The sequence below is a fragment of the Panthera leo genome, chromosome A1 (assembly GCF_018350215.1).
Source record: "Panthera leo isolate Ple1 chromosome A1, P.leo_Ple1_pat1.1, whole genome shotgun sequence".
Classification (NCBI taxonomy): domain Eukaryota; kingdom Metazoa; phylum Chordata; class Mammalia; order Carnivora; family Felidae; genus Panthera; species Panthera leo.
In genome coordinates this window covers 14,559,619-14,585,052 of record NC_056679.1, presented here as the reverse complement: position 1 = coordinate 14,585,052, position 25,434 = coordinate 14,559,619, and the positions used below count along the sequence as shown (strand labels likewise).

Sequence of the window (25,434 nt, the reverse complement as noted above, 5' to 3'; positions counted from 1 at the left end):
GCCCCTTCCAGACCTCCTGACCCTGAACCACTCGGATCTGTGCTAGGCCACTGGACCAAAGATACACATTTACCCTTGTTTCTGAATGGCTGAGATAAAGTCAGGCATAAAAGAGCCTTTCCCAAGGAGAGAGCTATCAAATTTAATTTCAGTTTATACTTCTATGCTCTTTTTTTTTCTTGGCTTCTTTTGTTTCCTTTTCTCTAAGAGGAATTCATACCCATTTTCTAGCTTTCAGTTCTTGAGTAATTTATCAGTTTCTTATCTATCTTTCAGATCCTTTCTATTTTGTAGTTAATGAAAACCAGGTGGTCATGAGTTGCTAATAAATGTGAACTTTTATTCTTCTTCCAAAGTCTGCTTTCATCTTGGTCTCAGGATGATAGTTTATTGTATTTGAACGTTTGAATTGGGACCAAATCTAAAGCAGGACAGATATTTGTTTTTTCAAGACCGATTTGTCTTGCTAATTCATCTCCTCATTCTGTTGGTTTAATCCTTCTTTCCAAATGCCACATTGCACGATTACTTCGAACTGTGAGCCTCTGGGTTTCCTTCAGTAATTTTCTGATCTGTACACCAGAGAATGGCAAAAGTTTTCTGGTCTATGGACCCACATCATCACGATCACCAAGGGATATTTTGAAATGCCCCAGGTCCCACTTCCAGTGATTGCAATTGAGTAGGGTCAAAGGAAGGACAAGGATTTGTAAAGAGCTGCAAAGTCTGTCCTCTATCCTTCAGGGAGACCATAAGCTTGGTAAAGTCTCAGTCTCTCCTGCCCTTTGTCTCAGTCTCTCCTGCTCATGTGCCACTACATGTGCAGACCCCTCAGTAGGACTCAGCAGTACACCTGTCATAGATCGTGTAGGCAGAGATTTTCCTGTCCACCTGCACCCTATCCAGCCTGTCTTTTTGTGGACTCAGTCTTCACATCAGACCCCAAGTCATTCTCTTCGGTCCATTTCTATTACCTCCACCTGGTCCAAGCCACCATCCTTTCTCACCTAGTTTCGTCCCTCTGAAACCCTTCCCCTACACAGCAGCCAAGGTGACCTTTTAGACACAAATTAGATCACACCAATGCCTTTGCCTAAAACCCTTCTATAACCCCCTATATTGGATAATGTACAATCCAAACCCCTCCTTTCTTCCCAGTCCTGACTTGATCTTGCCCCTGCCTTGCTTTCTTTCCTCTAATCTACACATGGCTGGCTCTTTCTTGTGTTCAGAGCTCACCTTTGGTGTCCTTTACTCCCAAGACACCTTCTCTGACCACCAGTGTAGAGACAACACTCATTCAGCCACTCACTGTCACATCATCCTTTCAATTCTTGGCAAAGTACTTATAAAACCAGCGCTTGTCCTTTTTCGTTGTTATTTTTTAAGGCCTGTTTCCTCTACTAGAGGATACATTCCATGCCAGCAGGTACTCTGTCTCCCAATTCACTACTGTGTCCTGGCACCTAACCAGCAGGGATTTGGTGAATATTTTCAAGATGAATGAACTTCAGCTGAGCAGGGCAGTATGAGCAGAAGTTGGCCAGGTGAGGTGGGAATAGGATGGGCTTGTTTCTTGTGCAGGAAATTAAAGTGCTGATGCCCAGAGATGGGAAGATATTTTGTTCATGTAAGAAGGTGAAATAATGTGTCCAAAGGAAAGAGGAGACAGAGGCTGAGGTAGACGGGGGCCTTATAGACTACGCTAAGGATGTTCTCAAAAAGCAACAAGGAGTCGTGGAAAGGTTTTTGGCAGGGGAATAATAACAGATTTCCTGACGATAATTCTCAAGAAAGGCTTGTCCCAAAGTTGTGTCACACACGCTGTAGTGGATTGAATAATGGCCACCCGTATCAACTGGTAAATGTTACCTTATTTGGAAAAAGAGTCTTTGAAGATATAATTAGGTTAAGGATTTGCACATGAGATTACCTTGGATTATCCAGGTAGGCCCAAACACAAACGTCCTCATATGAATCCGACAAAAGCAGATAAAACACACACACAGAGTAAATGTTCATGTGTAGACGGAAGCATAGGTGTCAGTGATGTGGCCGTAAGTCAAGGAATGCCTGGAGTTACCAGAAGCTGAAAGAGGCAAGAAATGAATTCTTCCCTAGAGCCTTAGGAGGGACTGTGGCCCTGCAACACCTTGATTTTGGACTTCTGGTCTCTAGTCCATGAGTGAAGATATTTTGGTCACTTTAAGCCACCCAGTTTGTGGCAATTTGTTATAGCAGCCTCAGGAAATTAACACATGCACTTTGCAAAAAAGAGAAATAGAAATAGAAATGCAGATGATGTGCATCCTCACGCATGGGAACCCACCCCATCAGTGTAGGCCCAGAGTGTGAGACTGGAGATGTTTGTTCATCTGCTGTTTCTTCAGTCAGCCCTCTTTCCCTTGTGGATGTTCTCATGACTCTAGTGGATAAAGGTAAGCCGGTTTCATGCAACACGATGCTTGACTCAAGCAAGCTGCTTCATTTTAAGCTAAGGGAGAGCCGTGTGTGGTGGAAGCCAAGACCAACCAAACGAGAACATGCTAAGGCTATCTATTGTGAGCTTGCTAGAGCAAAGGAGTCAGCCGCCATCATTTGCATTTTGGCAGAGACTTAAGTCAGGCAGAGGAGTGGGAAGGCTTCATAAATGGTGAGAAGGGAAGGCTTCAGGTGTGGGCTGATTGTTGGTGTGGGGAAGCTGTGGGTGGGCTAGCTATGCGATAGGCTAGGGTGCATATTTAGTTTTCTCTGGTTCTGAGTTGGAAACAGGGACAGAAATTAGGGGAAGCTGTCAATTATTAACCAAGTCTTGGCCATTTGGGGCCGATTTTAACAGGAGTTGCTGGTTATCTTCCTGGGTCATTACTAGGGAAAGCAATCTGGCTTCTGGCTAGTCTATCTTATAGCAGACTGGCTTCTTGGCCGGTTAGCATAGATAAAAGTGGTCTCCTTGGCAGCTTGCTGCGGGTAATGGGCCAGAGTCCTATTTTTCTACATGGCCCCACCATTGTCCATTTGTATATTCTGTCACTCAGCGTTGTCAGACTTCAGTGAAAACGGAGAAGGTATCGCTCTTGTGCTGGTCAACAGGCATGCATCTATCATCGGGAGCACATTAGGAGAAAGGCCCTCAGCATCTGTGCTTTGTTCGAACTTCCCACCAACAGCACACAGGTTTCTGATGAGAAGCTCAGAGCCAGCCAAAGGGAGCTTCTCAGTTTTAGCAACTCCTTTACTTTCAAAAGGGATGAAGATTGGTGGCAAAGCTGCATTGGCCAATGAAGAGGCAGCAGATAATTGAGCAAACAGCTGAGGGCTGTCACAGGAAAAAAAAAAAAAGACTGCCCTCAGGGACAAGTTTTAATGCTGATGCTTTTGGGCTTTTAGGGGGAAAACAAGCTCTCACCAACTACACTTATATTTTAGACTTCCAGAAAGGCAAGATCCTGACTTCATATCAGCGAAAGAGTACACGATTGTGTCATTTTGAAATCATTCTTCCTGGCTCACTGAATAGGGCTGCGTATTCCCAGTCTCAATAGGCAAGAACATCCTCTTGGGTACTTGCACTCAACTAAAATGGCTCGGGTAGCACCATTTGGAGATTGGTTCCAAAAGTTTCATTGCAAGGTCAAATGGTACCTGGAGGGAAAATGACTTGACTTGGAGAGCAGCTGATTATGGGCAATGTTCCCGGACCTTCTCCAACACTCAGATTTGTACAGCACAGACTGGAAGTCTTCTTTCTGTACACTGTGTCCCCACAAGCTCCTCCGTCCTCCAAACTCTCAAGAAACCCCCAGTGTTTCAAGGCCCCATGTCTCCATGTTCCCAGAGATGGGTAGAGCAACGGGTGCTGATCCAGTTTTAGCAGACCACTGGAAGACCTTCAGTGTTGCCAATTGCATCACCTACACTGTAGTAGATGCATAAAAGCCTGAAACTACCGATTCGTGTTGGCCAAAGCTACAGAAAGAATGTGCAAAATGCATTGTTTCAGGCAGGTGGTTAGTGATGGCCTCATTAACACCCTCAAGGAAGACTTTAAGAATTGATTACAGACGGGGGGAAGCATTGCTTAATGAAGAGATCTAGCAAAGGTTCTCAGCCTTGCGCAGTTTGTCCCCAGGGGAAATTAGGCAAAGTGTGGAGACGTTCTTGGTCATCACAACTAAAGAGGTGCTTCTGGCATCCAGCATGTAGAGACCAGGGAGCACTAAGCAGTTCAGTTGACATGAAGGACGAAGGAAAGAACGAAATCAGTTTCAGGAAATGAAGACCCGGTGAAGGCACAGAGCAACTTTGCCTGCCTAGCATCTGGAGGCCTCCCTCTTTTTCTCCTTTCCCCCAAGGCTGAAACTCAGAGACCACATGACAAGCTGGCTGGGACCACGTGGACGAGAACATGGCAACAGAAATAAGATAGCAGGAACCCGGGTAAGCAGGACAATCTCCTAGAGCAAAACTGCCCCCCTCATCCCGGACCCCCATATAGCTCAGCTCTTACGTGGGGAAAACGAACTTTTATTTGACTGTTGGGAAAAAAGAAAGTATTTGGAGAAGAGAAGCATTCTGAGTGGCGACTCTTGCGATGGAAGTACAGAAGATTCCAGCACCATGAAGCCTTCTGCAGAGGTTACGTAAAGGAGTCTCAGCTAGCGCGTGCTTCCGGAGCGGGTGCGTGTGAGTCTCACAGTGAGCAGCCCGGGCTGCGGGAACACGTGTGCGCCATCTGGAGCGCTTAGCTGGGTGTTCTGGAAAGTGGTGGTGGGCCAGTCTAGGTGCTGGGTTTAGACACGCGTAGCTGTATTTTTAGAAGGTACTTTAAAAATCTCAGTTTCTGGGACTTTACTCCCCAGCTAAGCGACTTTCAGCTCAGTCTGCTACATACTTTATTTTTTAAAAACTATGTTTTAGAGTGTTGGAATCTGATTGCTTTTATTTGAGACATGCTGCATATGGAGATTAGGGAAGTAACACTGGCTCCAAACCCCACAGCCAGTAGGGAGGGGGATTTCACCGTAGTGTCAGGATTGCCTCGGAATCCACGTGGCACAGAAATGAGAGAACGGACCTCAGTCCTTGCTGGGCAGGTGCAGACTGACCCTTCCTGCGAGGAGCCTGTTTGGATATCCTATGATTCTGCTGTGAAAGGCGAAGATCATCATGTTTCTACGGGAAGTTGAATGTGCTTGTCTGACATACCAGCAACGCTCTGTTGAATTCACCTGTGATGACAAGCTGGAAACTAAGCAGGATGGTGAAAGCTTCAAAAACCATGAGACAGAGGTGGTGAATCCTCCAGGCAGCAAAGTGTTGCAGAGAAAGCTGGACAACCATTTCCAGAGACAGGAGGGGATATTCGTGGGTTGAGGAGAGAGTTGATTTGGTGACCACTGATAACCTTGGTGTTCTCAGAGGGCTCCTTCCAACTCAGAGCATATGAACATGTAAGAGCAACTTGTTGGAGAGTTACAGATAGAATCACAAGTTCTCTCTTGGCCATTGAGCTTGTGCCATTTTTATAAAATGTCTCTAGAACCGAATGTGCTTCCTGACTTTCTTTTGCATATCACCAAAGAGAGGAATGTTATTCCATTTGGAGTCTTTGTACCTTTGCCAAGTTGAGAGGAAGCTTGTCTTTGTAATCAGGATGGGGAGGAAAGCACAACACATCTATTGCTCATGATGGATTCTTCCAGATGAACTTGCCCATCTCCTTAACCGCTCTAAGCAACTGAATTTAGAGCAGATATCGGTTGAGAGGCCTCTGCCTGACAGTGCTTTCATTCTGGCTGGTTTTGAAAAGAGGGTAGAGGAGTAGAAACATACCTTGTTTAAAGACTATTCATTCCCTAGCCAGCATGCAGCATGTCTCTAAGGCTATTTGGATACTTGGAGGCTTTCCCTTTGCTCTTCAAGATTCTCCAAAAGGCACAAGTGGGTCCCTTTGAATGCATGAGTGTCCCTGCTATGCAAGCTCAGGTGAGGCGTTGGTGCCTGGAGTAGAATTCTGTCATCATGTCTCTTCTTTAGCACCTTCCACAACACCACAGCCTACCTACCAACTGTTTCTGAGTGGGGGGAGGATCTGCATAAGTGGAAGTTCTCATGCCACTGGGAACATGGCCAAAGAATTTATTCCTTCTTCGGTCCCTTCCCTGTACATCTGCATCGCGGTTGTCTCTCTACGTTTATCCATTACGGGAGGCCCGTTTCTTGAATTGGGGTCCAGGGTAAAGGTGGGAAATGTTTTAACTTCTCTCTTACCAGATTTTGAGGACATCTGTGAGCGAACATTAGTACAGACCATATGGAGTATGATACTTTCCCCCTCACAGAACTGTGAGTGTAGGGACTTTCCAAAGCAGAGATTTAACTAAATCGTGCTTGCCTGCTTGCTTGCTAGAGTGGGTTCGGTCACCAGATATCCAATTAATGTGTTTGATCTGATTTTCTATACTTGGGTAGGTTTCAACCTTTAGTAGCAAGAGAAATTACTATCCTGAAGCTTCCTTCAAGTGGCTTACCTATAGTCCTTCAATATCGTCTTTCTTAAGGAGTATTTGTGTTGTCCGTTATCTCCACTGCCAAAGGAAATATATCCCTTATAATACAAGGGTGCCAAAAATATCAATGTAGTGATTACCCCCTCCCCCCAAAAACAAATGACCACGCGTGGAGAGAGGGAGAATGGAGGGTGCTGTTTTCTTCCTTGCCAGAGGCTATGAAAATGTCTTTTGTGAAGACAAATGAGGCTTTCTGTTTTACTGGCCATTTAGATCATATTATTCATGATGGTTCTAAGTTGTGGTTTTAAGCTGACAAAGATTTTGGCATTCTTTCCAAAGTAACGAAGCGTTTGTCCTTCTTCACTGCATTTTTCACCATTATAAAACACCATTCCCATTTAAACTAATTAAAATACTTAAAATCCAAACTTTAATGGAAAAGATGGTTAGTCTTTTGTATTTATTTTTCTTAATTTATGGCTTAGAGCTGCAATTTTCTTCAGTTGGTTTTATTTTGACCCTAGGAAAAAAGCAGTTGCTGTCATTGTTTTGTTTCTGTTTTCTATTATTCAACCCAAGCATTTCAGAATTATTAATCCCTTATATGACCCATGAAGCTTTGCTCTTATCCTGAAGGCAAGAGGTACGAGATTTGTAATATTTGTAATTATCTTTCAGACTCCATGACCCGCAACCTACTTACTACTTCACTATAACTCCATTTTTAAGAGTTCGATGTTTTGTTTTGTGATGCAATAGGCATATGGATAGAATTGTAGCATTAGCATCTTCAATTTTTAACTTAATGTTGATATGGGAACTGGTTGTTTGCCAACCCACTATCCACCATCACTCACTTGTCTGTCCGCCCAAATCATGGTCACTGATAGCAATTTTCTAGCCTTTATTCACAGGCAGACAGCTTGCTTAAGCGACAGCATCGGGTCCTGGGGTTGTAAGGAAGCCATCAATCCGAGAGACCTGGGTTCTGATACAAGTCATCTAACCTCTCTGAGACCCAGTTTCCCTCTCTGCAAAATGAGAAGTTGGATTAGTTCAGTGAATAGTAAGAGTTCACACAAGTAGTAACCGGATCAGTAGCAATTTGGGCCAATATTTATGGAGCAGCTGTGCACACTTTTTAATATGCCAGGACTAGTTAGTACCAAATGGAGTAGGAGGTGGGGGGAGACTAATAAATGAATACTTTTGATAGATTAATGATATGGTGAGAACTAAGTTCAGGAGAAGCAAGAGAAGCTATAGAAGCATGGCCTGAGCCCACGAGTTCTTTTCAATACTTCGAAAATCAAACAAAACGCCTACGTTGGCTCTGATAAGGCTGAGCCGCCTAACTAAACTGCCTAGTTTCTTTGTGGTAGCTGGAAAATGTCAACTTGGTGTGGTAAGATTGGTTCAATTATGCTGATCCAGAGCCCTGGTTGGTAGTTGAAGCCATAACTAGTAATTCTGGCACCTGTGGCCAACAGCGTGCGACAAACCCTAAAATCAACTTTTTAATTCATGTTGCGGCTCACAGATGGGTGTTATTACCAATGTGCACCATCTGGTAGCTTTCTATTTTAGCTTTTCATTCTTGCTCACTAGATACTGAGCTTCTTAAATTATTATTTTAAACTTAGTGACCTCTAAGCATTCATGACCTGGGACAAAAAGTCTTGGGCATCCTGCCCTCATTATGGTCCTGATTTTGAGTTAAAATGAAAAATGTATTATTACTTAAAGTGATTTGTTTCCTAAAACAACGTTTTCAAACATGAGTTCCATGAAATAAAAATTAGTCAAAGAGAGCCCTCCGTTTCAAAAATGATTTTGTTAAAATTATTGCTGGTCAAAAGACTCCATACTGCACTACCAGGTGGTGAGTATTTCGAGTCCCAAAACTGTATTTGTTCTTCATTATGCCTGCCGTGCTCAGTGCTTGGCACATAGCGGACACCTGATGGAAGCATGCCAATGGACCAGCAACATTACAGCCATCCAATTTGGATGCTAATATATTTCCAAAAGGCCAGGCCGGTGTCCAAGGCTAGGACAAACTCCAGGTTGTGTCATCAGTTGTGGAGCAGAGCCTTGAGCTAATTGGATGTCCTCTCCACAAGTTCCAAAGATCTGTTTTGTGAATTAAAACCTCTGTGGACACACCTGTAAACGCTATCGCCGCATGGGAACAGTTTTTACAGTTCTGGTCATATCTTCTGATGTTATTATGTTATATCTCTTGCTTACTTGTCTTTTAATGTTTGCTGATATGTCCATATGCATAGATTTCTCTCTCTCTCTCTCTCTCTCTCTCTCTCTCTCTTTAAGAAATGGAAGTCTATTTCAGGACCATCTGGCCAGGCTAGAGCAGCCAACAGTGGCCCAAGTAACTATCAGGGAAGCCTGGGCATGCTCAGTAATGCCCTGAATCATTTTCTCTCTACTTTTGGCTATGAAGCCACAAATACTAATACCTCAAGGTGGAATTTCTTTCCCCTTCTTTTTCTATCGGAAATCCTTCCTTTTCTTTTTGCCTCCCACAGTTCAATCCCTAAGGTTCTGTGGGAGATGCTCTCCATTATCTCCTATTTGCAGTCTTGAGACATTTATATTTTATACACACTTACATTCCTTCTTTCCTAAACAATATGAACTACTTTGTTGGTTTAGGAAAAATAGGAAAAGATGTTTATATAAAGCCATTCAGGATGTATAAAGGGGAAAAAGACATGTTTTGAGCTCAGAAAATTAGAAATTACATGAGTAGGGAAGAAAGTTTCAAAGTCAAACATCAGAATTAGATCTGGAATTATTATGATTTCTTTGTGATTGAAATCTAAGATGTTAAAAAATGCATAATGGGAAAGCTAATCAATTAGACTTCATTTTTAAACTACTATACTTAAAAAGAATGCCACAGTTAAAGCTAACATATTTCAACCACTGCCTACACAGATAAATATTTATAACGTGACAGACAAAGGAATAAAACTTTAATACAGCATCCATTCTTATAACCCAGTAAGAAAAAGAACATCCCAACTGCAAATGGCCAAAAGACATGAACAAATAATAGCAAAAGAATACTGATAAGCATGTGGGAAAAAATATACAATTTTATTGGCAATCAAACCAATTCAGATTTAAGGCAACAAAGTCCAATATTTATTTAGAAATTAAAGATTTTTTGAGAAGATAAAACCCAACCTCAATGAGGGGTTAGGCTAATGACCATTCTTATAGTCTGATGAAAGTACAGTTTGAGTCAGCTTGTCTCAAGGGCAATTCGTCAAAAACTTTTCAAAAGTGCTTCTCTTTAACCTCACTTCATTCCCACTTCATTCAGTAGAATTTTTTAGGCACCTACAATGGGCCTGCTGGTTTCCAATTACTAGAAACTAAATTTCAAGTGCCAGGGTGTAAGTCTATCCTGAAGAAATAATCAGATAACTGCATGCTCATTTAGAAGGATGTTTTTGTGTAATTATCTATGAGAGGGAAATGTTGAACCCAAGTTGAATATCCAACAGTAGGAATTTGGGTAAGCAAATTATGGTACATCCGTGCAGTAAAATGTTCTCTCAAAGACAGGGTGAACGTGCTCGCAGTATATCCTGGTGTGTAAAGGGCTGGTAACAGATCAACATGTACAGACTAATCTCAAAGTTGTTTAAATATAAAATGAGCAGAAAGAAATTCTAGAAGATTCTAGTTTATATACTACCCTCCAAATAAAAGTATCACTTGATAGTTATTATTTTACATTCTGTATACTTTTCTGTCCATGGTGATGACTGATTATCATTACAAGCATGAAAGTATTTTTTCATTATTAAAAGTGGTTTCTTCAGAACAAGGTGTGTAGATTTACACAACATCATAATTGGTCAATGCAGCTCACTTGGAGATAAAAACTCTTTGCTATTTAAGATGTTTAGTGTTGACATTCATGAGCACAAACACCAAGGATGAAATCTAATGCAGGCAAAGTTGTTTTTTCTCCTCAGCCCGAGAACCGTCCTACACACGCTGTTGTGTGGTGGCATAGGCTCACACGGTGCCCTGGTAGCAGGGTAAGGTCATCTGTTGGCTGATTTTACCTCTTCTGAGCAAATGCTGTCGTTTCTCACACCTGGTAAAAGCCCAGTGCTGTCGCTGCAAGGATTCCCAAGAACAATCAGTTGGGACCTGATAGGTGGAATCCCCCATCACTGCATATCTTGGTTTACCAGGTTGACCTTTTGTCTAACATTTTTCTCGGAAGAAAGAACAAATTACCCTGAAAGAGACATGTACACACAAATAACACAAGAGGTGGGTGGAGAGAAACCAACAAAACCACCTCTTTACCAGGCTATGACTCCCAGTCTATCCAAAATATTATTGTAAACAAGGTAAACTAGAAGTCTATTATTGTAAACAAGGTAAACTGGAAGTCTTAGAGTATTATTTACTTGGATGTCTAAGACGCCTACTGTGCCCTTTTCTCATTGTTTTCTTGATTCTTTTGTTTTAGATAAGCACCGGGCTGGCAGGAAATAGGCATGACTGAGGAGGGCCATATGTTTCTCCTGTCTTCAGGTTTACTGCGCATTTTGAATGGTTTGTGCCATGATCCTATAATGATGTGTGGTTGTTGTTCTTTCCCCAGAATGTCGAGTGGTGAAGTCCACTTCCTACACCAAAATAGCTTCATCATCCCGCAGGAGCACCACCAAGAGCCCAGGACCTTCCAGGCGCAGCAAATCCCCTGCATCAACCAGCTCAGGTAAAGCACCAAAGGAGATGAAGAAACTGTTGTTTCTGACGCATGATGCACAGAGGGTGTGTGAAGCCCACAGCGGGAGGTTTTCAAGAGAGTAGATTCCAGTTTATAATTTTAGAACATGTTGAAATGATGGAACAGATTTGCCAGAGTCTAGCATGTTAGCTTTAAGAAAAAACATCAAGCTTGGGAAAACTTACTTAGCAAAGACTCAGGAAACCCAGATTTGCCCACAAATAGAAGTATACTACCAACTTGCATCGTTTCCCACCACAAATACCAGTTTTTCAGGCTAAGGGCCCCAACTGCAGAAGTCTCCGTTAAAGCATTTATTCTACTTGGGACTGGCTTACGACGAGTTTCCAATTTGTATTTGCTGAACTTCTGTTTCACACACATTTTACTGTGGACCCAGCACGGCTCTGGAGCTAAAAGCAGTGAATTTGTATTTGCTGAACTTCTGTTTCACACACATTTTACTGTGGACCCAGCACGGCTCTGGAGCTAAAAGCAGTGAGAATGAGAGCGTCGAGCAGGGAGGGCTACAGTGACTCTGGTCTGTGTCCTGCCTCTCAGCGGCCCTAGTGCTGGTGCCAGAGCACAATGTGTGTGCTCACAGGATGACCATGTCAGCTCTGCCTCTTCCTTCTTTGGTCTTAAAAATGATGTGAGTCAGTTAGAAGGTGTGTGTTTGGTTGGTTGTTTGTTTGGTTGGTTTTGTTTTGTTTTTCTTTTTGGCTTCCGGTCTAAGGTCTATTTCACGATTGAAGGGAATTATTACATACTATAAACTGTTGAATGGGAATTATTAAATGATACGTACATCAAGGTGATTGTCCCTGATTACATGAAGACAGAGAAGCTCTTATAAATAGAGACAAAGACCTTTGTGGCCTACACAGAGGCCCTCTTGTACTCACCAGCGTGGGCTTAGACAGAGCGTGTGCAAAGATCTCTCGGCTGGGGCTGCGAGGCCCTGCCTCTGGCATCACTCACCAGCTGTTACACTAGAATGTAAGTTATAACCTCCATACTTAAAAATAGAGATGTTATGATGTTTTTCCTTAAAAAGTAAAACCAAAACCTCCAAAGTGAGTCTCAGAAAAAGGAACTCCTAGTAAGCTAGATAGCTAGAACCCCAGCCTTGGTTCTCTAAGAGTTACCGTCTCCCTGGGCTTTTGCTGATTACAGCTATTCCCCAGACAGGTCTCCAGAGATCTTCTCCTTTGACACTTACCCTAAGGTGGCAGCCTCTGCACACTTCTCACAGCATGCCCTACATCACAACCAGCCTGGGAATAAGTCTCAGCTCATGGTTGGCACTTGGGATGAAGCTTGTTTGCTCCTCCTAGTTTAAGGGTGGGCTGAGAACTCCTTGCTTAGTATGACATGACTCACCCAGATTGGATGGAACTCTGAAATGAGACTTTGCTAATGGGTAAGGCATCGAGACTCAAATCTCAGCATAAATGTCACTTGGGGGCTTGTGTCACTTACGACTTCTCGGATCATAAGCCTACGTTTTAGCAAGTATTCTAGGCAATTTTGATCAGGTGGTCTATGGAACATAGTATGAGGAGCAGTGGGTGAAGGAAGTGGTTCCCACATTTGTTCTCTTGACTGGCACTATCACCATCACTTGAGCACATGTTAGAAATGTAGTTCTGATGAGCCCCTCCATCGACCCACTGAATCAGAAGCTCTGAAGATAAGGGCCTAGCATCTGGATTTTCACAGGCCCTCCAGGTGATTCCGATGCTCACCCAAGTTTGAGAACTAATGAATTACGGATAACAAAATGGAAATAAATACAGGAGGTCATTTGACTGCTAATCTGGGGTGAAAGATGGGGCTTGCTCGTCTTCATTTATTGGCATGACACAGTTGACTTCTTTCTACGTCTCTGCTTGCTTCCAAGTGGCAGTGTCCATCTTTAACCCAAGAGCAGAGCTCCAAATACTATGAGGTGTAGACCAAGGTTACAATGACCCACCTTCAGAGAGCCAATTCCCTGGGACAAGAGAGAATTTCTGTCTGAAGGTCATCCCTTCCCTGGAAACTGATATTGAGGGAAATCTTTCCCTTCGGTAGAGACAGTATCTATACACAGAGATGTGGGCTCCTACGAAATGACAGAGGAGTGGTAGAATTGCTGCATGTAAAACTCCCCCGGGAGACCTTAGCTTCTTCATTAACCAGCTAGCAGGTTAAAACTGAGCTCTTTGGAGGATGTTCAGTCTCGACCAAAGGACATTGCTCATTTTCTCTAGGCAAACCCAGGCTGTCGAATGAGCCCCGGTAGAACAGTAAGAAAGAAGAAGGTCATGGGCCTAGCCCGACTGTTGCCCCTAAAATCTTGGCTATTTAGTATAATCACATAAAGTTGTAATGGAGAAAGAAGCCCCACGTTAATTGAAACATTATCAATGCTATTAAAAATGACAATATTAACAAACAAAATTAGTCCCTGATCTCAAACAACTCTGACATTGACAAATTTTAATATTTTCTCTCTTCTTTCTTAGTATATACCATGAATTTTAAAATGTCAGGTGTAGTGGGGAAACATTTAATAATGGGTGATTGGGCAAATTCTGACGTCTTTTACAGTATAGCTATTTCAACAGAATAAATATGCATTATTTTTATTGTTTTTAACAGCTTTTTTTTTCATTTTAATGTTTATTTTTGAGAGAGAGAGGGAGACAGAACATGAGCAGGGGGCAGAGAGAGAGGGAGACACAGAATCTGAAGCAGGCTCTAGGCTCTGAGCTGTCAGCGCAGAACCTGACGTGGGGCTCAAACCCACAAACCATGAGATCATGACCTGAGTCGAAATCAGACGCTTAACTGACTGAGCCACCCAGGAGCCCAATCTAACAGCTTTTTAAATGTTGATTTAGTTGTTTTTTTTTTTTTTAATTTTTTTTTTACGTTTATTTATTTTTGAGACAGAGAGAGACAGAGCATGAACGGGGGAGGGTCAGAGAGAGGGAGACACAGAATCTGAAGCAGGCTCCAGGCTTTGAGCTGTCAGCACAGAGCCCGACGCGGGGCTCGAATTCATGGACCGCGAGATCATGGCCTGAGCCGAGTAACCGACTGAGCCACCCAGGCGCCCCAATGTTGATTTAGTTTTTAAAAATATTTTATTTGCTTATTTAGAGAGAGAGAGAGATAACACAAGTAGGGGAGGGGCAGAGAGAGAGGGACAGAGAGAATCCCAAGCAGACCCCGCACTGTCAGCACAGAGCCCATGGTGGGGCTCGAACTCACGAACCGTGAGATCATGATGCGAGCCGAAACCAGGAGTCGGACGCCTAACTGACCGAGCCACCCAGGTACCCCTAGTTTTATTTTTTAACTGAAGTATAGTTGACACACAGTGTTGCATTCGTTTCAGGTGTGCAGTATCGTGGTTTGACAACCCCATACATTATGCTGTGTTCACAAGTGTAGCCGCCATCTGTCGCCATACAACCTATTATAATGCCACTGACCACATTCCCTTTGCTGCACCTTTTATCCCCATGACTTATTCATTCCATAACTGGAAACCTGTATCTCCCACTCCCCTTCATCCATTTTGCCCAGTCCCCCACCCCCTCCTCTCTGACAACCTCTGTTGTCTGTATTTGTGGGTCTGTCTCTGCTTTTTATTTTTTTGTTTATTCATTTAATACGTTTTATTTTTAAGACTTCTGGGCAGTTAGATGCTCCTGGGTTTGGGCAGAATTTTTTTTTTTCATTTTTTATTTTGTCTTCATAAGTCAAGGAGGGGGGGTAAGTCAGATTATTGTGCACATGTCAAAGAACGAGATCATGAGCTCTGAAACAGTTATTGTCTGCTGCTAAGGTTTCTTCTACTACAGATGCAGAAAAAAGTGTCCTCGCACTTTCTGTCTGATTGTGGCATCCAAGACTGAATGGGGGAATACAGGAGAAAAACATGAAGAGAGAATTTTTGCAGCTCAGAAATAACCTTGTAAATAGTGAAAAGCCTGTTTTACTCCAAAAATACATCTAAAATTTGAGTTAAAAAAATCATGAATCTAATTTTAAAAAGATAATTATGAATGCAAGAAATTATTTCACTTTAGAATTAACTGGTAACATAATCACTGCACAGCATCTCTAACATTGTACAAATATTATAATATATTTAATTATAATCTTATAAATATAGATGGAATGTATCATTTACCAAAAGTAATTTCAGAAACGCTGAAAAGCAGACAGGCAAATGCAATGAATCTATTTGTATTCATCCCTGCCAGAATTTGTAACTGTTCTTTTTAGAAGTTTAAAATGGATAGGGTGCAATGCCTCAAAATCAATAGATTGCTTTAAACAAGGATTTCAGTTTTCTATTGTTTCCTTGAGTCCTTTCATTTCTAGGGAAAATCTGGTTGATTTAAGTGGCACCAACTTAGAATTTGTGATAGGTGAGCCATGCCGGGTAGTATCATTTCCATAAAAGAAAGTGAAATCCAAATCCATTCCAAAATTACATTTCATTGACGGTATCGTTAACTTCTAGGTCAAAATTAATCAAGTGGCATTGATTGCATTTCGTTTAACATGAGACCTTTATGCATATAAAATTTTCAACTTCATTTTGTTTTAGAAAGTATGCCATACAACTATTCCTTGGTTATATAACAGCCAATAAGATGCAATGCCTGTCTCTTGATTCTGATTTGCTACCAAATCCTTTCACCTTTCTCTGGATGATACTAATTTAGAGAGGGTTTACAGAGCAGTAGTACCCAGTCACAAAATTGTCGATTATGTGAACATTCCCAAGACCACTCTCTTTCCCTGAGATCTAAGCCCAGAGTTTAGAAAGGCCAGTGGTATTTCCATTTCTTTTCTGGGCAAACACAGCTTCTGGGTGTCAGGGGAGTGCTTGCCTCAAATCCCCTCCCCTGTGCTAGCCTAAGACTCCCATCTCCACCCAAGTATGGCTCTTAAAACCAGTGGAAAGGATCAGTGAATTATCTCTATATTAACTGCATCACCATTTCCTTTCTTAAAAAATTTTTTTTTAATTTTTTAAATGTTTATTTGTTTTTGAGACAGAGAGACAGAGCACAAGTGGGGGAGGGGCATAAAGAGAGGGAGACACAGAATCTGAAGCAGTCTCCTGGCCCTGAGATGTCAGCACAGAACCCGATGCGGGGCTCGGACCCACAAACTGTGAGATCATGACTGGAGCCAAAGTCTGATGCTTAACTGACTGATGCTCCTGCATCACCATTTTCTTAAAATAGCCTGTTCACTGTTTTTTATAAATCATAGAGACTAGAATGTGCATAATTTTAATTTCATGCCTTGAAAGCCCTGCTATTGCCCCAAACCAAGTTACCATCATAGGCCTGACTTTCTCACATGAAAGAACGTTAGGGGGAATGTTTTTCCCCCTAAAGTATTAATGTAAAATTTGAAATCACTTCTACTTCAGTTCAATTTCTGCTTTCAATATTCATCTTCCTATGTTATACAGAGATTACAACGTAGTATAAAGTTAAGGTTTGCTCAGTTTTCATGTCATGCTGCTGTTCGTGAGAAAATTGTTAATTTATATTTAAATGACATCACAGTTTGCACAGGATTTTTATCTCTTTGATGTTTTTCAGTTCTCTTAACTGTCTTCCAACTACAATCAAGACATGATATTATTATTTGTTATGTAACAATATAGTCTGTTTTTTTTTTTTAATTTTTTTAATGTTTATTTATTTTTGAGAGAGAGAGAGAACAAGTGGGGAAGGGGCAGAGAGAGAGGGAGACACAGAATCCGAAGCAGGCTCCAGGCTCCGAGGTGTCAGCACAGAGCCTGACGCGGGGCTTGAGCCCACGAGTGAGCCACGAGATCATGACCCAAGCCAAACTTGGATGGATTCTCAACTGACTGAGCCACCCAGGTGCCCCCCGTCTGTTTTTAGAGATGAGGAAGCAGTCAGGGCTGGGGAAACTGCTTGACTCAGAGTGACAGAGTTAACAGTGGCAGCTCAGGGCTGGCACCTGGGGCTTCCTGTGCTGTAGACAATGCAGGCTGGCCATTCTCAATACCTGTTTCTTCACCTCTGTTTATTAAAGATTTGATTTCCAGGAAATAACTAATATAGTACCTGGTTTAACATTGCAGTTTACAACATCATAACACCTTGTAATAGAAGCCTAAGCATTAGTCCCAGGTACCAGCATTCGAGAAGTTAAAATGATTCACTCCAGCTGACCAACTGATGTATGGTCAGTTGTAGACAGAGACTTTCCTTTGCAAGTCAGTGTTAGAACAAGAATGAGTATCCACTCTAAATCTTCTCTTCATCCCTTACTCCTTCTTCTTCTTCTTGGAGCTAAAAGAAGCCTAGAGGTGATTTATTAATGTAAGGTGTTCATTTACACATTCAGAAATATCAAGTGCAGATCTGTTGGTGTCAGGCATTTCCTAGGCACTAATGATGCAGAGATGAAAGAAATAGCCTCAATTCTCAAGAAGCATACAGGTCAAGCCCCCTAAATAATTTGTAGATACCATAATTCACATACCTGATGAATTAATATTAATCTACTTAACATAAAGAGTCCAAAAAGGCAATTTGAACCAGAGAGAGAGAGAAAGAGAGAGAGAAACCAGGAGCCTTAATAACACACAAGAAGAATAATGAGCCCCCAGACAATAGTGTGCCGAGACACTGAATGCAGTTATCGCTAAGAAATGGGAAAAGTGGTTTTTAGTTGCTTTTTAAAGAAACGAGAATATCTAAGAGTATCGTAAAGAGTGTTTAATATGGGTTGAATCTTTATTCATGTGTGTTTATCTTTGGAACACAGACTTTCATAAAATGAGTAATTTAAAAGTGAAATTCTTTTAAACAAATTCCTTTATCTGTACAAGGAAGTTATAACAAAATATCTCCAGAATAAGAGTATAATATGCACTAAATTTATCTCAGTAAAAATGGATAAAGTTTAGTTTTGCTTTATATTGTTTTCTTAATATTAAAAGTGTAAGAAAATCACACTCACCTATCTTGAATTTTCATTGCTGCAGTCCTCCTTAAAACTTTAGATTTCAAAATTTTGACCTCTTCCTGGATCACTTAGAAGAACTTTGTGTTTTTTTGTTTGTTTGTTTGTTTACTTGCTTTAGAGTTTTTATTCCTATTTAAACGGATGGTCAACTTTTTCTCATAGAATAACACCTACTTAGATTCTCTCTCTGTAGAAGCCATGGCAAACATAATTGAGCCCTCAGTGGGTGCCTTACACCCATCAATTCAAGCATAAGCTGATGGACTTTCTTGTCCTTCAGAAGTTTATAGTTGAAGGTAGAAATACTCTTGGCGACAACTATTCATTCACTCAGTATGCACTGAGAATCCACCATTGACCAGCAATGCTGTGTGCAGGAGATGCAAGGGGGAACATTTGACAGAGGGAAAAGCTGGGTGGCTTAGTAATGACCTTCTACCATGACTGAAGCACCATTCTGTCCTCCACAGGCTTACAACTTAGTTGTATACGACTCTGGAAATCCTGCAGTTTTCTTATTTATGCTATTCAAATTTTCTTTTTTTACACTTATGTAAAAATATTTTATGCAACATATGCAGATAAGACAGGAATCAAAGCTGGGGAAGCAAAGAGAATTTTAATCAGCTTTCTAGTCCAATATGTCAACTTTTTTTATTTATATCAAACACCTTCAAAGGCAGATTTATAGCTATTATTTTTTTCTTAGCTCGGTCTTGTTCTATAATGTAGATTTCACCTTATACATTCTATGGAAGATCTTTGCTGCTTTGGGGTTCCAAGGGAATTCTTGAAAACAAATACACCAAGAAGATCAAGGGGGCTGATGATTCATCTCTTGTGTTTTTAGAATTTTTTGTGGCATATAAATCTCAGTCCTCTTTCCCTGCACCCATCAATTCCCCCCAGTGCTCGCCCTCAGCAGGTGAATATCTCCAAAGGTGCTTTGCAAAACTTTGAAACATGTTGACCCACTGTGTATGGGGGGCAGGTAACACCCTACATCAGCTGCCTTTATGAACTCCTCAGTGTAAATGCCCCATATTAATTAAATAAACATTTCCTGAACATCTGTTGTGTTCCAGGCATGTATTAAGTCCCAAGGATATGAAGATGATTAAACCACAGTTCTTGTCTTCAGGTTGCTTATATTCTTGCTTTCAAATTGAGATACACACACACACACACGCACACACACACACACACACACCAGTACACACACACACACACACACACGCACACACACACACACACACCACTTACTGTAATTGTGTAGAAAGTGCCATGACAGCCCAGAGAAAGAAAGGGTTAAATCTCATTAAAGGGGTCAGGGAAAACTTCCATGAAAATTCGGAATTACAAGTTGGGACTTGAGGATCCTTCCAGGATAAGAAGGGCCAGGTGGGCCTTCTTATCCTGGAGGTAAGGCACAAAAGCATGAATTTGTATAGCATATTTAAGGACCAGTTGTTACATGACCAATGATAGATTTGAGGAAAGGGTTGGGAGAAGAAGATTGTAGCCACGTTGGTTGTAGTCATTCATTGCACATGCCTGAGAGGGCATATTTTTGTTGTAGGTGTTAGACGGTGAAAGAGAATTTAAGGTAAGATCATGATTTGATTTTTCTTTGAATTTTAGAAACAGTGGTGCAGTGGTAGAGAGAGAGGCTACACATGATGGGCCAAGGACCAAGGAAGGCTCCACAAGGCCACCGTAGTCATCCAGGAAAGAAATTTTCAGGCCAAAATTTAGACAGCAACGTTGGGAATGGGATAGACTTTGAAAAGGGCATGAGCCAAGAATTTAACTGGATATGAGGCCAGAAGAGGAGAGAGGAGTCAGAAATGAGGAGCAGGTTTGAGGGGTGAGGAGAGGAGTGGTAGGGAGTGAGTACATTTCAGACATGTGGAGTGTGAGTTGCTTTGGAAACATCAGTAGGCAACTAGGAATAAGTAACTGTGTTTAAGTCAGATTTGAGCCAACAGAGTATATTTGGGAGACCCTGGCATATAGTAGTGATTTAAATAATAGAAGTGTAGGATGCCTCTCCCTCTAGCCCAGTGAGAAGTTTGTGGAGTAAGGACGGACACGGACGCACGGTGACCATCTGCGGTTATCAGAGCACATCAGAAGAGGCAGGAGAACCATGACAGATGGTGACAGAAGTCACAGGGCAGAAAGTTTCAAGATGAACGGAGAGCCAGAAATATCTGATAAGTTCAGTAAGTAACATGGGAACTGAGAGGAGGTCATAGAGCTCAGCAGTGAGTCCCACTGGTAAGCTGGGAAAGCTCCATTTCAGCAGGTAAGCCCAGATGGCAGTGGAGTATCCTCTGGGCATGTTGTCCCTGGGTGGCGGGAGGGGGCGTCACTGTGGAACTGCCCCAGGGCTGACTCCCAGGCTCAACTTGAAGGGGAGGCTGTCCTGTCGTTCCTGGTAGAATGGGGGCAAAGCACCCACATGGGGACCAAAGGGGCAGCAGAGCCCTTCAATCCCAGGACACTCATCCACCCTGATCTAAGGTGCTCTGCATGCCCGATTCCTTCACAATAACCATGGCCTGTCCTGGGACCCCAGTTAACACATTTTCATAATTATAAATCAGAGGTCTCCAGGAGTCCTGTTTTGTTATTGTTGAGTTACCCCGAAATCATCTTTGACTCCTTTACCCCCTTCCCTTCTGCATTCAGTTTGTCCCCAGTCTTCCTGGCTCCCCCTTCGCAGTGCTGTTCCAGAACTCCAATTTCTCACAGGCTACAAACACTGCTTGCCAGGTGACCTCTTCCCTGCCTTTGTCCTCTGCCCCTTACATCTGCCCTGCAAACTGATGTCAGACTTGTTGCCATTATTTACTGTCTGCCCAAAAACATCTGAACTCCTTATTCTCATATGAAAAACTATCTTGATTTGGTCCCAGTCTTCCTTTCCAGCTCAGTCTCCCACTTTTCCTCTGGACTCGTGCTTTATCTTATGAACTAATTTAAATTTCTACCAGATAACCCTTGGGCTTTTCCACTTGGTAGCTTTCTTTAGTCCTAGAAGCCTTCTTTTGCTGCTTCAGCTGAAAAGAGGGTGCACACCCAGTTGGCCCAGATGACCTCTGTGAAACGTCCCCTGATTACCTCACTATTTAGGGTCTTCTTCACCCTACAATCCTGTGACATTTGATTTGGTTCCTGGTCTTTAGGTGACATATCATATCACCCTCCTAGGTTGTGAGGTTTCTGAGAGCAGGAGTTCTTTACACTGTCTGTATGCTCCCAAGTTCATGGTAACTACTAGGTAAATTGACCAGATGAGTGAATTGAGAAATACTGGGATCTGTTCAAGTTGCCTAGGTTTCCTGGTGTTCAAGGGACTTTTCATAAATATTAAAAAAATTAATTCATAGAGCCAGGTCCCTTCCTGCATCCCCACAGTTTCTGTGTACCTACAACAAAAATATGCCTTCATGGGCCAGTTCCCATTATTCTCAATAGACAGTCCCTTTGAATTGGACCCATTGATTCCATTTAAGAAGAAAATGTAGACAAATGGAGAAATTCAGAGTTCCACCTCACTTATGAGTTGAGCATCTATGAAGACAGAATTAGGAAAATGCATGTTTCCCTGAGAGTTCCCCCACCCCTACCCCATTCGATAGTTGTCTGTTTTCTCTTGACCTCATTGGACTCCATCTGCTTTTTGTTTCTTTTTTCTTCTTCTTCTAATCCATAACGTGGCAAGCAATGGACAAGGGCTGGGAAAAGAGATTTTAGAGTATCTACAACCTCCTCCATGATCAGGGAATGAGTTAAAGTCTAAAGCAAGCAGTCAGATCTTGCCAACAACATGCCCAAGTCACTACCCCCTGAATACATAACCGGACCGCATATGTATGCAGACATGTTCTCTCCTCTCATCACTGCAAGTGTCGCATCATAAATAAATGAACCACCTTACGTGCAGGAAGGAGATTGGGAAAGGACAAGGTAGATTTTCATGTCTAAAAAGTTACCTTGTAATTAGATAGTTTTGCTTGGAGAGTGCTCTGATTTCAGGACCAGTTTGAGACATTTAAACATTTAACTTCCACATGTGGTCTGAGACTGTTAAGAATGAAACTCCAGGGGTGCCTGGGTGGCTCAGTTGGTTAAGCTTCCGACTTCGGCTCAGGTCATGATCTTGCGGTTCATGAGTTCAAGCCCCGTGTTGGGTTCTGTGCTGACAGCTCAGAGTCTGGATCTTGCTTCAAATTCTGTGCATCCCTCTCTCTCTGTTCCTCCCCCAGTCACACTCTGTCTCACTGTCTCTCTCTCTCTCAAAAATAAATAAAAAATTAAAAAAAAATTTTTTAAAAAAGAATGAAACTCTAAAGAGAATAAACCCTTTAAGTTTACCAAGGCGTTGCTAAATTAATATACACATGCACCTAGTCACCTGATAGGAGCAATGAACTAGTAACGGTAAGCCAAGTATTCCCAGATTCTAGAGTTTTTTTGTAATGTTCATATTCAAGTACAAGTTTTGGGACACAGAGACCGACAGACAGAGGCAGGCCCATAGTCAGTGTATGGTATATGCCGTGTGGGTGCTGACTGATTGATTATAGAGCCCTGAATTATGGCTCTAGAGGAGGGTCATCTGTCAGAAATGATCAAAGAAAAGATGAGACTGGATCCTTCATGGCGAGTAATGTCCTGTGACCAATCCGTGCTGTTTTGTTCCCGATGGGCTTAGGTGATGGCCCAGTTGGACAAAAAGCAGGGACACAAACTAGGGATTTTTAAAGCCAACTCCACAGACTTCATACACAGCTCTTTGGTGGCCAGTTATGTGATTGATCATCATGGGATCTGAAAATAATCCAGCTTAAAGTTTAGCACTTCTCATTCAGGAAGTAACAAGTAGAGCAAGGGATACAGGATTTAAGGGAGATGTACCCCAATAGAATGTACCCCAAGGCAGTGGATCTGATGTGTCCTTCAGTAATTCAGATGTAGTGACTTTCACGTTGAAATAATTAATTGTTAGACCTGCTTGGCCATTCCAAAACAACCATTTGGATTGAGTTGGATTTTTTCCTATTGGAATGCAGACTCCTTTAATCAAGTAATACGTTATTCTGTAAAGCAATGCCATTTGTTACTTGAATTTTAATAAGTTCTATTAAATAGGTGACAAAGCCTTTTTTTAAAATTTTTTAATGTTTACTTATTTTTGAGACGGAGAGAAACAGAGCATGAGTTGGGGAGGGGCAGAGAGAGGGAGACACAGAATCTGAAGCAGGCTCCAGGCTCTGAGCTGTCAGCACAGAGCCCAACGCAGGGCTTCAACCCACCAACTGGAGATCATGACCTGAGCGGAAGTCGAATGCCCAACCGACTGAGCCGCCCAGGCACCCCATACAAAGCCTTTTATATTGGCATTCAGAGACTTCTGGTATTACAGGATAAAAAATAACTGAACTCAACACATGTGTCAGACTTACTTAGAAAATAAAATTATGTATTCCATCAGTGAGTCAACAGTAAGTTGTGTGATACTGTCTGGATGTCAAGAACCACTTTAAGAAGTTGCTAATGCTTTTTCGGTGGCCAAGAGGAAGAGTCTGAATAGAGTTCTGACCCTAAGAACACAAGCCGTTCCCAGCTTTCAAGCAGGTTGTGTTCCAAAAATGTCTGGTTGGAAAATGGCTTGTTTGGCACTTGAGCCCTATTTTTCCAGAGAGATGGCAACACAAGTAGAAGCCTTGAGTCCAGTGGCTTTAAATGAAGGAGGCGCCCCAGTGGTAGAGAAAGGAACCTAGAATCCTTAGCCCTGCAGACGGGGGACACGAATTCTGGACATGTCCTGAGGTGTCAGGACAGGCCACTCACAGGAAAAGTGTGCAGTTCTTTGAGGAGACAGAAATGAGATCCAGTTTTAGTGCTGCTACCTTCCAGCTGTTCAGCTTTGGGCACATCACTTCAGATAAAATAGGAAAAATTATACCAGCCTACACTGTGGAACTGATGTCACATAAGATGTTTCATCTGACATGTCCAAATTCTCTGTCCTTCCAAACTTGCTCCCCCTCTTCTTGTCGCAATCCTCTCCAACCAGTTACTACGTCCTATAGTGCTGAACCTCTGAAATCTCTCCGGAATGTTTCCATTTACCTCTACCCCCACTGCACCACCCTTCACCCAGCCACACCATTTCTCGGACCGTAGGACACTTAAATGTGCCACACTCCCTCCTGCCTACCCGTTCTCCGTAGGGATATCCCTGACTGAGCGCATTATTGTTCTCCCCTAATCCGTTCTTGACAAGCAAGAGCTCTGGAGAGCTTTTAAAAATATAAATCTGATCTCCTCGCTCCTGTTTAACATCATGAAGAGCTTATCATTGTCCTTTGGATAAAAATCAAACTCCTTAACATTAACTGTAAAGCCTTGCATTATATGACCCCTACCTATTTAGGTCTTTTCAATGCACTACACTGCTCCCTCCTCCATGCCCAGCCACAAAACACGTGGTCCCCTTGCCTTGGAACACTTTTCCTTCATTGTATCCTACCCTGTTTCATCTGCAAAATGACACTAATACTTGGGTTCGGTTTCATTACCCGTTATTCTCTCTGTAGGGTGTAGGGCAACTTTGACGCCATACTTAGGATTTCAGTAGCAACCCTCAAGACAGTCATCCTCAAAATACTTTATTGTGATTACTAGTGTAGTTATCTGGCTTCCCTGCAGGCTAGCAGGCTGACGCCTTAGGGAATGTGGTGGTAAAGAGTGCAGATTCTGGATTGTCTTGGTTAGATTTGGGGGTCTGCCCACATATTTGCTGGTGAAGTTGTTTATTGTTTTATGCCTCAGTTTCCTCTTCTGTAAAATAATACTGCCTGCCTCATAGAGTTATTGTAAGCATTAAATGAGCTCATGTATACATATATGCTTATCAATACATATGTAAAAGGTTTAAGTGCATTAACGGGGCCATAGAAAATAAGTCTTCATTAAACTGAGATGCACACATAACGGGTACTTACAAATGCAAACATATTGCAATTTTGTTTTGCTTTTTGAAAAGGCTAAGGCAGTCTTCCAGGGAGCCCACTTTGTCTTTTTCTTTATTTTCCA

At 42.2% G+C, this 25,434-nt stretch overlaps 1 protein-coding gene across 3 annotated transcripts in view; it reads left to right on the top strand.

Annotated features, from left to right (window-relative positions):
- DCLK1 (doublecortin like kinase 1) overlaps positions 1-25,434 on the top strand; it is a 336,772-nt gene that overhangs the window by 232,696 nt on the left and 78,642 nt on the right. For all 3 annotated transcript variants that reach the window (XM_042953181.1, XM_042953250.1, XM_042953117.1), the window contains exon 4: positions 11,170-11,286. In XM_042953181.1, coding sequence (XP_042809115.1) covers positions 11,170-11,286 — 117 coding nt within the window. The remainder of the gene's footprint in view (positions 1-11,169; positions 11,287-25,434) is intronic.